This window comes from Pseudophryne corroboree, chromosome 4 (assembly GCF_028390025.1).
Source record: "Pseudophryne corroboree isolate aPseCor3 chromosome 4, aPseCor3.hap2, whole genome shotgun sequence".
NCBI lineage: Eukaryota > Metazoa > Chordata > Amphibia > Anura > Myobatrachidae > Pseudophryne > Pseudophryne corroboree.
This window is the reverse complement of record NC_086447.1, coordinates 404,866,227-404,882,869: the sequence shown is the minus strand read 5'-3', so window position 1 is coordinate 404,882,869 and position 16,643 is coordinate 404,866,227. Positions and strand designations below refer to the sequence as shown.

The 16,643-nt window shown below is 36.3% G+C and overlaps 1 protein-coding gene across 5 annotated transcripts in view; it reads right to left on the bottom strand.

Moving 5' to 3' along the window:
- Window positions 1-16,643, bottom strand: part of ADGRB3 (adhesion G protein-coupled receptor B3) — a 1,362,616-nt gene that overhangs the window by 958,936 nt on the left and 387,037 nt on the right. For 4 of the 5 annotated variants that reach the window (XM_063916752.1, XM_063916755.1, XM_063916754.1 and 1 more), the window contains one exon: window positions 2,630-2,791. The exons of the other annotated variant lie outside the window; for it this stretch is intronic. In XM_063916752.1, the coding sequence (XP_063772822.1) occupies window positions 2,630-2,791 (162 nt within the window). The remainder of the gene's footprint in view (window positions 1-2,629; window positions 2,792-16,643) is intronic. 5 annotated transcript variants of the gene reach the window in all.

The window sequence follows — 16,643 nt, the reverse complement described above, 5'->3', positions numbered from 1 at the left end:
AATAATCACGTATAAACTGTTCTAAAACAGAAGACATTTACTGGATATGAATTCTTTTATTAACTAATGGAAAACATCATTACACTAATGAAACTAAATTGTTAAGATAAGTGAAATCATTAGTGTTCCCTTTATAACAATGTAAAATAAGTGGGTAATATATAGTTCTAACATCATAGTTATTGCTTAGTTGTAGATGTAATGTACTGTACAGCATATTGAAGCAATAGCTTCACTAATCAATTATCAGGACATGGCACAAATGAGTTACATTTTTGACATGACGTGGTCACCTTGTTGAAGAATAGCGGGTATGATATTGTAAGCAGGAGAGAGTAAGGTAAGTGCTACTACTTACAGGTATATTAGCTTCCACCCACATTGCCTAATTAATGAAAAAAATAATAATATAAGATACAGTAATCTTTAACTTGATATTTACTGTGAAGCATTTAGGGCCATATTTAACAAACTACAGTAAACTCAGCTTATGACTGTTGTCTCTGTACTGCTTATACCATCTATAGCAATTTGCAACCAAACAATAACCTTTCTGGCTTCAGCAAAGCCTTCTAGGTATTGCCAAGTCCCCACCGAATGAAAGTGTAATGCTGTCGCACATGAACAGGTCACCACAGCCCATCACTAGCAGTGATATGAAGTGGATGTTGTTGGACCTCATCATAGGGATAAGTAATGTGAAATACCAATGGCTCATATATTAGCATCACTTTGATTCTAAAAAAAATATGCCACTGGCAAAAAGGATCATTATTAAATGGGGACCATAGTAATTTGGCTAAATGCAGAGAAAACAGCTTCTGAAATAGAACTTTTTTTGTTCACTTTTTTATTTACAACACATTGTAATTTAGAACACATTCTAGAATATTTTGCTTGACCACTTGTTGGTATAAGCTCTCTTCTATTTAAATTATTCATGTTATATTATATTTTTCTTGTTCAAATTGTAATCATTATTATAGTTTATGAGTCAGATACATATTTACAGTTATTCTAAAAAGAGCCAATGTGGCAGAAAAATTTAAATAAAAAATAAGCCCATTTGAAATGCACTAATAATGGGAAAATATATTAAATGTGCAAATATATATGGTTTCATTACATTAGATATTCTATAGTGTTAAAAATATTTATATATGTGAATACAGTATTTGGGGAAAAAATCTAATTTATGTAACACAATAATATATCTCACTACTAATTACTAAGATTTTTTAGACTAATGTACTGTAGATTGTCATACATACAATAGATTGATATCAGACTTGGAGATATTCCCATTGTAAATGGTTGAAAATGTGGGCCAGTATAACAGTATGTGCAATGTTGCCCCAATAAGCTGTGGTCAGAGGGGGGGGGGGGTAGCGGGTACAAATTACACAGGCCTGGTCTGCTGGAGGGGCATGGTGGAACCCGGGTCTGCTTACCAATCCACAGTATACCTATGCTGTGGTGAGCAGCAGCGCCATCTTCCTGGTGATATCTTTGGAAAGATGGCTCCGCTCATAGAAAGCAAAGACTCTGGCAGTCTTTGCTCTCTAGTGGCCAGTGTCAACTTCCCCAACATCACTGGGAAGATGGCACTGGCCGGGGAGGAGGGACCCGCTTCCAGATCATGTAAGGTAGGAAGAGGTTTTCTTCTAAGTTCAGAAAAGGCAAAGCAACTAATCAACTGTGAGACGTAACATAGATTACAATAAGCTAATGCCATCTGAAGATTATTTTAGCTAATGGAGTCAAGCTCATAGAATCGAAACTTTTAGGTACTTGGTAATTGGGGATCACATTGCACGCGTAAAGATGGGAAAAGCAGCAAATATCTCCAATCTCGATATGGTTCCACTTTGGTTAATACCCAGATCCTCAAATATATGACAATCCTCAAAAAACACCCATTTGCAGAGGATTTTATACATTTTCAAGCTTAATAAATAAATAAATTAAGTGCTTGACATAACTTTTGAGCAAAAGAAACTCTCAGACACGGAGCCACCTTTTTATTCAGGATGCGTATCTCTTTTTAAAATTTCTAATGTTTCATCATAAAGCCCATGTCATTTAACAAAAACATGTATAAAATCTAGTTATCATAATATAGAACCAACAGAGAATAGATCCAGACTCTAAAAGATAGCCTTAGGTGATATTCGACATTTGGCTGATTTTAAACACAGTTTTCAAAATAGCACAGTTGGAAAAACTGACAACCATCTTTTTAAACCAAACGCAATCCAAAAGTCAGGTTCTAGTTAAACTTATGGGAAATAGAGTTGGGTGGTGGTCATTTGGCAGTGGGCCCATTTCTTATCAGGTTTGCTTGACTGGGAACTCATAGGTAATTTCAGAGCTGCTATAATGTACAGTAAAAGAAATATAATGTAATAAGTATAAAAATCTAAAATTTAAGCATTATAGAAAAAAATTTGGGTTTTCCCAAACTTAATATTTATAAGTTCCTCCTAAATACTATGCTTACTAAAAGAAGTATATAAAAATATAGATACACATGACAGAGAAATATAGTGAGAAGAAAAAAAGTTTATGTAGACTGGCATTAAACATATTCACAACATCAAAATTTGTATTGATCTGCTACTAACACTACCTGGACAGGGGGCAGTGTTATTGCAAACCCTTGTTTCTCTTAAGGGGCTGCTGCAGTGTGTCCCGTAAGGTGGTACACAAGTTCTGGTTCGCACCTGCGACCCTTGACCACAAGTAACTGAACATGTACTCCACTGGGACCACTCTTCAACACCAGATTCACCTGTGTACAAGACAACAAATAAAAATGAATATATCCTTAAGTATTATTATGTTACTACATGCATAAGTTCAAAATGAAAACACCGCAAGATGAGTGATGTGAGGATGAAATGCATTCAATGTGTTTCAAAAAACTGAAGCGTGCTTAAATGTCACATAATGCAATTTGCATATAACACTGAAAGGATTTCTGTGAAACAAAAGCTTTTTATGTCGACAATACAAAGCATTTTTCATAAGCTACTGTATCAAGCAGAAACAAAACTATTAAGTAAGAATTGTAAATTTTATGTATAGATAGATTTATATATATATATATATATATATATACTGTATAGCCGATTTGTTTTCTACAGGGTAAGGAAACTAACTTACTGAATGATGAAGAATACACTATGGGGGTCATTCCGACCTGATCGTAGCTGTGCTAAAATTAGCACCGCTTCGATCACTTACACTGACATGTGGGGGAATGCCCAGCACAGTGCTAGTCTGCCCTGCATGTCAGGCTGCACCCTCCCCCTGCACAAGTACAAAAGCATCGCACAACGGCAATGCTATTGTACTTGAAGAGCAACTCCCGGCCAGCTCAGCTCCTGCGGCTGGCCGGGAGTTACTCATCGCTGCCCTGGGTCACAGCGGCTGCATGTGATGTCAAGCAGCCACTGCGGCCACCCCCCCCCCCCCCCCCGCACGGCCCAGCCACGCCTGAGTTGGCTGGACTGTGCCCAATCAGGCAGGCAGAGGCGATCGCTAGGCAATGACAGCCATCGGCTGCAGCGAGCGATCAGGTCAGAATGACCCCCAATATGCGTGTGTGTGTGTTGCCAATAGCTACCAGTTTGAAATTGTTCCTACAATGAGACAAAAAGAAAAATATTTTTTTATTTACAATAGAAAGAGCATAATGTTCTCATTATATCATAAAATGTTTTAACATAAAGGTGGTATTTAAAATAATAGTCTTTTAAAGAATGAGAAAATTCAGCTGTAACTAAATGGGAATAATATTGATACAGCACCTGACCCTGTTGCTTTCCACATGTGCATTACGGTAATTAAGTTCAGCAATAGATAGAACACACTTTCCTATATTCATAGACTTCTTCTGGACCAGTATCATGAGACAGAAAGCAGATGTGGTAGCAGTGTGTAAAAGATAACACAATCAGTGAAAGAATAGAATAAAACAGAAAGTCTTGGCTTTGGAAAACATATCTGGGGGCCAATTTATCAATTAATATTTGTAGGATTCCCCTGACAACACCTATTGTCCAAGTGGTTCCCTGAAATACTGTATTAAGAATTCTGCAGATGTATCTCTGATATCTGCCGCGGTCCTTCCATTTCTATCCACAAGCAGCTCCTATAGATTTCTTTGGGGGCCGCTATGCAGTCAGACTTACCAAGCTGTGGAATGCTTGGTCCCAATAGCTAACACCATCTGCATATTCCATTAACCTATAATAGTCCATAAGATACTGTAACAGGGAATTTTTTAGAGAGGGATCCTTCAGATCTCTCTGTGTCCCTTCACTGACACATGCATTGGCAGATGACTGTGCACACACAGTAAGCTCACAGACACCGAACCAGGTAGCAGAGTTATAATGTAAGCTACAGTATCACTCTGCTTCCACCTCTCCAATGGAGCTTGCTCTTATTGGAGTCCATCTTTCATAAAGAGAAGAATCGTTTATTTCCGTTAAAATACTAATATTTACAATACAAATTTCTACACACATTTTTTAGCACATCCACGTTAAAATTTAAGACAGTGATAAAAATGCCCTTTGAAGAAATTCTGAGGGATACTCTCAGAAATAGCATATTTTTTTTAGCATAAATGGTCGATTTATGAGGGACTGGCCAAATGAATCAGATGTGGGGTTTTATAAATAGGTAAATTGTAAAATGAATCATAGCTATGTAATTTGACATACAGTAGTTTAGTACGCTAAATATTTGAATGTTATTCTCAGGATAACTATTGTAGGACTACACGAGAAGGGCAGCCGCCCATTTTGCAGACCTGTAGGGGAGCTCAAAGAATTTATATTTTATGTTAATTATATCTCTATAATTAAAGCATTAAGTATGTGAAGAAAACGGCTTAATTATATAAAGCAGATATTGCTTGTAAAAGGGATATATCCTGATTACATGAACAATGTTGGTATATTACCACAGATCTTTTCTTCTAAATATCTTTATTAATGATCTTCCAGATGTTCTATAAAGAAGTATTAATTAGTGAAGATGTCACTTCACTATTTAATATTATTAACAGTAACTCACAAGTCATTCTATACAGTAAATCAATTTTTATAGGTTGCTCCAAAGGATGTTAAGCTATAATGACTTTTCACTTTTGCCTATAAACTCCATGACTAGAATATGTAGTTCAGATCATATATTTACATATTTATAAAAAAAGCAGCAGGCTTCTCCTGTATGGATAACATTTATTAGCATTGTATTTTACATATACTTGTTATACTTGTCATTTTTACCCAAATTAGAATGAAAAGAAGTGTCAGACAGATTATACTATGGCCACTAGATAAACCTAATATTTGTAAAGAAGATAAAGATAGCCATTTACATTAATATACTAACGTTAAATAAATAACTTATTTTTCTTAATATTACAAAAAAAATTAATGTGATTCATGTTATTTTATAAACAAAAAGCTACAATTAATGAGTGCTTCTTTGTATTTCAGGTAATGTTATAGTTTTGTGTTTATAGTTATTTTATTATGGCTATTTATTGTTTATAGTACATCAGAATTCTGAATAAATTTTCTTGTTCACTTTTTCATAGAAATATATGCTTTATGCAAATGCAAGTGTCCACTGCTAATTTGAGATCAAATTATGCTACATTAGTATATAATTATATTAATTAGACCTTTAAGTAGATGAACAAAGGTTAATCTTAATATGAAGTTTGAACTCTTAGATTTTAATCTACTTTACACAGGACTGAGAAATGTGGCTTTAAAATACAGTGGTGGCAATTCCGGAACTTAAAAGTTACAAAGAGCATAGTAAATATTTAACGTTAATCATTAAACATGTAAATCAATTCAACCTTTTGGATTCTCACGTCTCCTTTTGCTACATAAAAAGGTATATCATTGATTTTTTTTGTGATGAAAGTGTGCACTTGAGAAAGATGTGACTTTCGATTTGCATTGGTCTTGAATTTAATGCATGTACTGCAGCATAAGGCATATGATTTCTTTACTCAACAGCCACTCACAGGCCATGATTAAAGGATGTTTTCACTTTGTTAGTCACTCAGTGGACTTGATATTTTTGAACATATCTTTTGGCACACAGCCCTAAGCTTGGCTGATTAGTGACCTGAGAAATAAATGCATTTTCACACACCAACAAAAGCTTATTGGAGGGTGTTTTACAACATTTTTCTGCAGGTAACTATGTAGAAACAGTGAGGTGGACCCTAGTAACTTTCATTGCCTCAATTTTGAAAACTGTACTAGGAAAAACAGATAACAATGTCTTTAATTATATTTTTGTCAAGTAGAAGTACAAAACCGATAATCCGCTATGCTTGGTTCTGGCACTGTGTCAGATTACCTGTTTTGCCAGACTATCGCTGGTATCGCATGCAGTGGTATCGGTGGCAACCTGACTACCTCTCCCCCATGGCCTAATTCTACACTGCAGCCCTACCACAGCCTAACTCCGTCCCCCTGCAGCACCTAAACCTGCTACATCCCAACTCCCCCATGCAGCCCTATTCCGCTCCTGCAGCCTAAGCCCTCGCGCAGCATATCCTAAGCCCTCCCGCAGCCTAACTAAACCCTCCTGCAGCCTAACTATGTCCTCCCGCAGCCTAACTTTACCCTCCCACAGCCCTCCTGCAGCCTAACTAAGCTCTCCTGCAGCATAATAACTCCTACCTGCAGCCTAACTTCTCCTGCCACCTCATGTGTCTGGATTAATAGAGGTGTATGGCCATTAGGTGCCAGATAATTGGTGTTGCACCTGTATATGTATCTGGCTTCCAAAGTAGTCTTAAAATACTTTGTAACAATCAACTGCACTTAACTAACTTAAGTGCATATATGCACAATTTATATGCATATGAATTTACAATATAAAAAAATAATGTGTAGGGCAGCACATAAGAAGACTCTGAAAGAAGGCATTTTATATGCAAAAGGGAAAATAAACATCATTGTTGTCCTTTGTCCTTCATTGATGTCACTTTGTCCTTGTTTCAGTGATTGTTAAAGTGTAGGTTTACAGTTTGATGAACAGTTTAAATGGCCTATTAATGTTGGTAGGTGGAGTTGGTGGTGGTTGTTTTTTAGGTTAAGAAATCCTGTCATTAGTTCCTGCCCTCTATTCTTCTGAAAATTCCCTTTCATACCACCCCTTTCTTACTGGTTGTGGCCAATATGATTAACTGCTAGTCTGCCTGTCATACATGTGACTGCAACTGGGTCACGGACAGCCACCTGGCAGCTGTTCGACAGTTCCACCTCCTCTGGTTTAAATACCAGTGAGCCCCCAAAAACACTCTACACCCCTTACACATGTATCCCCTTTACCCCCCTTATGGCAGCCCTGCTTGTGATTATTTAAATGGTCCTGTTCTACTTTAGAACTTTTTTTTAATTGTTAAGTTACTGTACAAACATTGTCCCAGTACTTTTTTACATATATACAGCATTTAATTTGACATTTAGGGCCTGAGTTGGGTGCAAATTTATTCTAACAAGATCTGCATGTTAAAATATTTATGACTTTATACTGACGCATACACATTGCAAAATGTGTCCAGGTTGACATTAGCAGCATATTCACTTGGTGCTTTAGTCCATGCATACACCACATACTGTATACTTACTCCAATGTTTAAAGCTGTTTAGTTTGCTTGCAAAATATGCATTCACCATGAGGTATCAAAAATGCTTCAACAACATCTGTAATGCAGCAAAAACAACTCTATCTTGTATACAAAAATAATTGTCAAAATATGTCCTCAAAAGCATTGTTTATGCCCAGATGAGGAAGTGGGCACCTATCAATGTCAGTGGTGCATTTGTAACCAGCTGGTCATACGTTGTTGACTAGCATAGGCAATCACAGTGGGGGGGGGGTTGCCCGGAGACCCCCCTTCTCTTGGCAAGGGGCTCAAATTTTGACAATAGCAATGGTATATGATACGATTACTAGAGCTGCTACCACATCATGCAAGTTAAGAGACAGGGCAGAGCTTCTGCACATGCCCATTGGTAGCAGCTTCTTCTACCAAGTTTGCTGTGTGTGGATCTGAGCACTCAATCAGTGCACTGGACCAGAGAGTAGCTACCAGTAAGAAGAGACAGGAGCCTTATTATGAGGTGGGAGAATATGTGCTTAAAAAGTGCAGTACTGGTTCCACTGTGTTTGCGTATTTATTTACTATAGTATGTTTAAACTTTTCATGCCCACTTATCTTATTTCTTTTATTTAAATGTTTGATACAGTCTATACTATAGACCATCTATAGTTTTACATATTAATACTGTATTCCATGTTCTGTAGAGTGGTAGACTGTGGATTACATTTGGAAACCCCCCTCTAGAAATCCTGCATTTGCCACTGACTAGCACTGATGATCGTCATTATTCTTAGTGAATTTGAACCACCCTTAATGTCTGACCACCCACAAATAGTACTGATTTCTCAGGAGTACGTGTCTGTGTCTCAATAGGAATCTTTTCATAATTACACAAACATGCTAGTACTGTGTACATACTGTGTATAGGTGTATATGCAGAGCAGTTTCACTCAAGGTACACTACATAATCTGATCTAGTACTCACTGCATGCGCTAGTACCATAATGTGACAATCTGAAGCAATATGAAGGGGCAGTAACTGTACAAATAAACTGAAATACTTGGAATTACTATTGAATAAGTGATATAGCAAATAAAGCTATAAAATAAGTTTTCATTATTGGAGAATACTGTAAGATGGTAAAAAAAGATCATGAAGGAGTAGGTATGTCAGGCATAGGAAGTGTTGAAAGACTACATTAAGCTATTTAGACTCTGAAGATTGTCAGAAACGTACACTGCCAACATTGTCACTACTTTCAATGGGATGCCACTTTATACATATTAACTGTAGTATCTAATTAAGCAATTGTTATGTGCCCATGATCCACCGCCCTGTATTTTCAAGTTATAAACATTGTTACATTAAAGACACTTGAAACAAATAACTACCGAACAGCACCTTAATCTCATTACAAAATATGTGGTAAATAAAAGTTCCTTAAGGAGGACATGAACATGTGTTAGTGAGTAGTAGTTTGAGGTGACACTTGTATTTTTTCAGATATTCTTACGTATAGATACAGTATATTTGTGTATAGATATACTTGTACATATATATACTTTATACAGACAATAACAATACTTAGCAGAAGTAGCACACCTAAATATGTTAAGTTCCATAAAAACAGGAACAGGCACATACATTGTATTAATGCAATGCACCACTTTGAAACTGACCCCACAAGAAGGAAACATATTATTTACTGCATTTTTTATGAGTGATTGCCAATTCATTTTAGATTGACAAATTAAAATGCACTACAATAAGGAAAATACATCTATCAATGTTATTATTACTTTCCTTCAGTACAGTGAGTAGTTACTCAGATAAAGGAATGTCAAACAAATGACAGTGTGCACTAATAACTGTAATTTTTAATAGCAGAAGTCATTTTGTAGCAGAAATGACTGTTAAAGACAATTTGGAATTGTGACATTTAGTCATATAGAGGTGAATTTGACATCTCTATCTTCTGTCACCAGATGGACAAACACTGAACACCATTATTCTGTGACATTGTCAATAGTAAAATGCTTGCATTGGATGCATGCTGGGCTACTCTTACATTAATATTTCCTAAACAGGGATTGTTAAAATTAAATGAGCCATAATAGTTTGTACTGCTGTCAACAATCTGATACTTTCATTTTGCTACAGGTTGTTATAGCTCCACCCACTTATTATTCCACATGTCCATGGGTAAACAGCTTGCATAATCAAAGCGTGCAATACAGTTTAATAGTTAAGAAAATTATTTACATTTTAACTGTATAATTGCATTAAAATAAAAATTACAATGCATTCAAAAACCACAGTTCACTTACTGCTCTACTGTATGTGCTATTATTTTATGACTAGGTTTTCCAAGAGCATTTTCAAATCTCTATCCCACAATGCAAGTTTGCACATTTTATGTAATATTAAAACTTCCCTCTGCAGAAGTAATATATGCCACAAGTGTAAAAAAAGAATGATTATGGAATATTTGCTCCATTGACTAGATATGTGTGCAGAACAAATAAAGTCTTCTATAATTGATATTAGAAGAGATAGCTATTATACATTACGGGTTTAAAGCAAGTAAGCAGTACTACAAGCAAATGTTGTATGATGATGATCTAGAGTATTAGTAACTACAAGAACAAATGTCAAAAATGATTAAGAAAAGTTCAAATTATAACCTGTGATCTTTTGCTAAAGAATAAGGATGTTTTTTTCTATTTGGTATTGTTTAAACTAATAATGTTTTAATGAATCCTAAAACTTTGCTAAGACCTCACAAGCAAAAAATTGAAGAAGTTATCTAAAATATGCAGGGCAATTTGTAGTCAGAATTACTCAATATACCATCCATATTGAGTAATAGGCCCTACACACTACACAATATGAGATATCGTTCATATCGTTCATACCTTTAAGTGTGTATGCACCAACAATGAATAATGCACGGCCCACACTCATTCACCTTTGGTGCAGACTCATTTAACCATACAAGCCAATATGGACAATCTCGTTCATATTAGCATGCAGTGCTATGGAGCTGGGTGACGGGGGAGTGAAGAAACTTCACTCTCCCCATCACCTCCCCCTGCCTTCGGGTCGCCTGCCGGCCGTATCAGCCATCGCACACCTCGGTGGCATATTGCTAGGTGTGTAGTGCCCTTAATACAATCCCATTTAACATGGTCAACAGTGATTTTTAGCTTGGCACTGTGACCTTCTGGTTGATATGAAGAATTATGTTTTATATCAGCAACCTGTTTGCAGCAATATATATAGCAGCCAAAGAGAGGTGGCACTTGGAGACTTTGTAACCAGCTGGTAAAAATTGTGTATTAAATTTTTTACCACCTGGTTACAAAGATTGTGAGTACTGCCTCTTTTTGGTTGCTGTATTGCTATATTGGGATACTTCCCTCATTGGAGGACACTGAAGCAAGTACTCTCAAGGGGATTAGGAGTGCTGGAGCTGTGGCTCATATATATATATATATATATATATATATATATACTTACAGGCAATATATTCTCTTTTTTTGAAAGTAGTACAGTTCCAGATCTCAAGTGCCAACATTACTAGTAGCTTTTATGATGATAGCTTCAAACATTAATCTGAGGTTCTACAGAATGTGTATAGACTTATAAAGTCTTAGTAAATATGTAAGCTTTAGTTTATTTTAATTCTTGCACATTTCAATTAGTAAATCTAATAATTTCTTAGAATGTACACTGGAATTCTAGTTTAGTATTTTCAAATTGATAAACACTGTGGGATAGATGTTTCAAACCTTGGAGATAGATAAAGAAGAGCAAGATAAAGCACCAAGCAACCAGCTCCTAACTATCATTTTACAGGTTGGTATGAAAAATGACAGATGCTGATTAATTGCCACTTTATATCTCTCCACATTCTTTCCAAGGTTTGCTATAACCCCTACTCTAGGTGTAGAGTTGTACAGATTGGAAGATATACAATTAGGGAAACCAGATAATTTAGATAATGACTCAAATTAAAATAATAGCACTAACAGCAGCTTATGGCCAGTGTGTAGCATCATGTTAAGATGGAAATATTTTGCCACCAATCATCAAAATTATTTGTTCTAAATAGCCAAATACCCTTCTACTAACTGAAGTTGACCTGCACAGACAGTTATAACACACAGTTTGTAATGAAAATTGAGCAAAGCTTGTGATGTTTATGCAGGTGTATGGATGGGGACAATGTAAAAATAAATGATGTGAACCCCTTTATATTTTATTTATTTATTTAACTAACAAACTGTTTCACTAAGGATAATTTAAGAACAGCAAATTTGTAGTAAAGTTACTGTGAAATGTAGTATTATGACACAACTTACAGTACCTACTATTGTGCAATTCCATCTGATTTAAGGGAGGACTCAGTATGTGGTGGTGACAAAAGGGTGCAATTTATGTATTAACCAATCAGAAAAGTTGGGAAGCTCAAGGGTATTACCTTGCTGAGTATGGATTAAGAGCATTTAGTTTGCAACTACACAAAAAATTAGATTTTGTTTATGGAAGGAATTATTAAATGAGATTTCTCTGCCCACAAAAGTACTTTATCACTACATTTTCAATAGGCAGAATTCGGAACATTTCAGTTGCTCCTCTGCTGGAAGGTTTAATTTTATTCTGACAAATGAAGTCAAAATCTTCAAAAAAAATCATACATTTTAAGGACAGCCTTGATTCACCCTCATAGTTAATTTAGAAAATAAATTCTAATAAAATAAACAAGACATTGAAACTATGTTTTACAATTTGTAATACAAACATGAAAAAGTCTCATAACACTAATATTTCTTATACAATTGAAAACTGGGCATTCACCCTTAAGCCTTCAATATCTGGTGACAGACCACCAATGTAATGAAAAGAAAATATCAGATGGCACTCCTTGACTGAGTAAAGAAATTTATAAGCTAAATGGCGAACATGGCTTTGATTTTCTCAGTGCATCTCTCATATATGTATATAAATATATATATATATATATATATATATATTTCCAAGTTTTCAGGCAGTACATACAATGTTGGAACTATGCATCAAGACAGGCAATGGGCACCACGATGAGACTCAGGAGCTTGCAATAAGCATATATGATTAATAAGTGCTAACATCAACATTTCAGAGACAAGTGTGCTTCTTTCTCTAGGTAGATTGGTGTATGTATATATATATATATACAGTATATTCAAATTGCTGTACATACACAAGGCACAGCTGTATCCTCCATCATCGCCGCTTTAGTCATATTAAACAGCTTTTCTAGCCATGCCTAATTGTGAGGGAATCAGGCTTGGTGGCTCACTGCACTCACCACAGGATCTATTCCCATTCTATGGGTGTCGTAGACTAGTCCTGTTTTGCCGGGATTCTGGCTGGTAGCATTGTCGGATGTCAGGATTCCGGCATCAGTATCCTGACCACCGGGATCCTGACAGCCGGCAAATTGAACGCACTCCATTATGAGCATGTTTACTAATGCTTAGAAACTTTTTGTGCATTTTCACCCTGAAAATGTGTCTTATCCGTATGCACAAGTCTACTTATGAAGTTACAGTATTGAATATAATCATGCCACTTATCATTTTAATCAGCAAAGTCTGCATGTGCTTCTGATTCACAATTAAAATTTCTGCTTTGTGAAAGAGACACACAGTGTCTCAAGAAAATATATTTGTAACTACCAATGTAAAATAATTTTTCAGTAAAGTAGTGTATGCAAAGTATCAATAATATACAATTTACCAAATACACTTAACAAATACTACACTCGTAAGTAGTAATATCTATTTTACAAATGTTATTTTTCTTATAATTTGTATCTGTAATACAAATAGCCCTATAATATAACTTTTTGTTTTATTTAGTTACTTGACATTGAAAACTTAAATGACAAGAGTTTTTAAAAGATTTATATAAGATAAAGAAATAAGCAATGGGGTTAATGAAAAGTAAGTATATTCAGAGGGTTGGAGCATCTCAACAATATGATTAAAACAACGAGCTCTGCTAGTTAGCAGATGAAGATTGCAGGATAGTCATTGATGCAGAAATCAGATTTTTTTAACAGTAAAATTTGTCAGCGGGATGCAGTCAATATACCAGGTGATGGGTTCCTGGCTATCAGGAGACCGACACCAGAATCCCAACAGACAGAATTTACCAACAAACAGAATCCCCACACCTGTCTAGTATTTCCACCCAGTTGGTGGGTCCACACCACCAACTGAGTGGGAATAGAACCTATGGTGAACCATCGGTCCCAATGCGTGGCAAGTGCAGCGTGCCCACTAGGGAACTCACTTCCTCACTACCAGGATTCTGGCAGATGGGATGCGGCTGTCAGAATAGTCACAGCCGGCATCCAGTCTGCCGGGATATTGTATGTATCCCTGGTAGCATCTGCAAGGAGTAGTATACATTGGTGTACCATACAAAATGCTACATCAATAGTGCATGGTGGATATGAAAGTCTTTTAAGATGCTTTTGATCAAACAGGTATATGTAGGAAAGTGTTAACAGTTGCCAATGTCATCCCTCTGCAGCAATACATAAATAATTCAGAAACAATTGTAATATAATAATACATTATAAAATGTTGATTGAATAAGCTGAATTATACAAATGAAAAGAAACCCCAAATCCTTGCTTCATCCTCTACAATAACATTAAATGCGATTGGATGAATTACATTCATCTCGATGCACCAGCAGCAGGGCCACCATCAGGGGTGGACTGCTGGAACTTCAGTCCTGGACCTGAACTGATAGAGTGTCTGTGCTGGAGCAAAGGAAATGAGCATGCTGAATACTGTCAGGCACATTCTCCCACCCCAACACAGCCTACACATGGCGCCATGCTGAATGCTTGATTTTTCTCATACATCTGTCAGAACTTCTGGGTTCCTGTGGCTGGTATCAAATTTGGATCAGCCACCAATGAGCTCCCAGACTCACACCTCATCTAACCTGCTCCTATTGTATCACCATCATGAGGCTGCGGCATGGTGGGGAAGTGGTAAGGCACTAGTAACAGCACCACCATTTGCTTACCAGCTGGAGACCAGCGGGTGCACTGCAATTTGCACAACCACCACAGGAGCAGGTAAGCAGAACAAAATGAACATAGTGAACTAGGAACATGTCTCCCTCTCTCTCTGCCCCGGCTCTATCTCTCTTCCCCTGGTTTCTCTCTCACTGACACCAATATTTCCTTCTACCCCTCTATCCCCTGGTCTCTCTCTCTCTCTCTCTGCCCCTGGTCTCTCTCTCTGCCTCTCTCCCCATTGCCTCCCTCTCTCGCTCTAACTCTCCCCCATTTCTCCATCTCCCTCTGATCTTTCTGTCCTCTATGTCACTCTCCCTCTCTCTCTAAGTGGGAACTTAATGGTGTAAAGTCCAGCCAGCAGTGCAGAAGACGTCTCTCCAGAACCCTGGCCAGCAATTATCACAGCTGTTCACAAATTGGACAGCTACTGTAGTACTAACATTGCAACTTTTCTCTTTCACATCTATGGAATACCAGTAAATACTTGTGATGCCAGCAGAAGGGAATACTTGTGATGCTAGCAGATGAAATGTGCTGTTCCAGAACAGCACATCACATCAATGCTGGGTAATTGAATGTCCCCTTTAAGTTCTACTAGGAGAAAAGTGCTGTATAAATAAAATAATAATAATATTAATAATAATAATAATAATAATAATAATAATAGTAATATAAAAATAGAAGTAGTATTATTATCACTTTAATGTTTGTATTTTTTAAGCTTTAATATATACTGTATCATTAATATTTCTACTTTGAAGTTCTGGATTTTTACAGCATTTCATTGACTATTCAAGGATCTTCCTCTGTTGACTACTGGAACTCATTTTTAACCACATTGCAAGTGTGATATTGCAATTCTCTATTTACTGTATTTTCATTAACCTTGTTGCTCTTGTGTCTTCATCTCTGCTTCAGTGGACTTTTTGTTCCTTTCACTTCTGCTTGTGGACAGCAGGTACACACAGTCACAGCAGTTACCTATACATCTCACCCTATTGAAAAGCCAGCATGCTGTGGAATCTTTGCCTCAAATTTTAAAGAGTCATCACAAAGCTCCCTTAGATTTTTTTAATGACATGTATCATAAAATTAATTATTACCAACCACAAAAGAAGATTGTGATTACAAATGAAACATAGTTATGAAGAGGTGGATATTAGATATGTATTATCTTACAGCAGTGGTTTCCAAACTTTATTGAATCATGGCACCCTAGAATATCAGTGTTTTTTCAAGGCACCCATAGTCCAATAGGTTCTTATTGATAAATGTAAAAAATTATATTAGATTATGTAAAGTGTGCTTAATTGTCACCCTTAGGTCCAGTTATGTGGTGGTGGACATAGTTGTTGTTCTAATTCAACAATAATTTATAATTGGCAGCCAATAGCACTGGTTTTGCCTATCACTTTGACAACAAATAATTTATTTTGGTTCTGGACCACCAACCTGAGGCACCCCTGCAAGTGTCTCACGGCACCCCAGAGTGCATCGGCACACAGCTTGGGAACCACTGTCTTACAGTGATTTTTTTTTAATGAAAAAATAAGCTTTAGGCCTACAGTACTAACATTAAGTATATTATCCTTATTTATGTGCTTCACAAGGGCAATTAATGCAAATATTAGAAATCAAACTTTAAACAGCATATCATTTAAAGCCTAGTTGCCATTTCACAGCTTATAAGACAAATACTATTGTTTTACTTGAAATAGTATTTAAATAATATTTTTTGAAAGCATGCAATCACAATAACTAGATGTAAATTAAGGGCACACTTTCACAACTTGAATTTGTGGAGACTGTATCACTCCTATACTGAATAACTCAATTTAAAACAATGTTAATATAATTGTGCAAGTTGTTACTTAATACTCAGCAATTCTAGCCTTATCAGC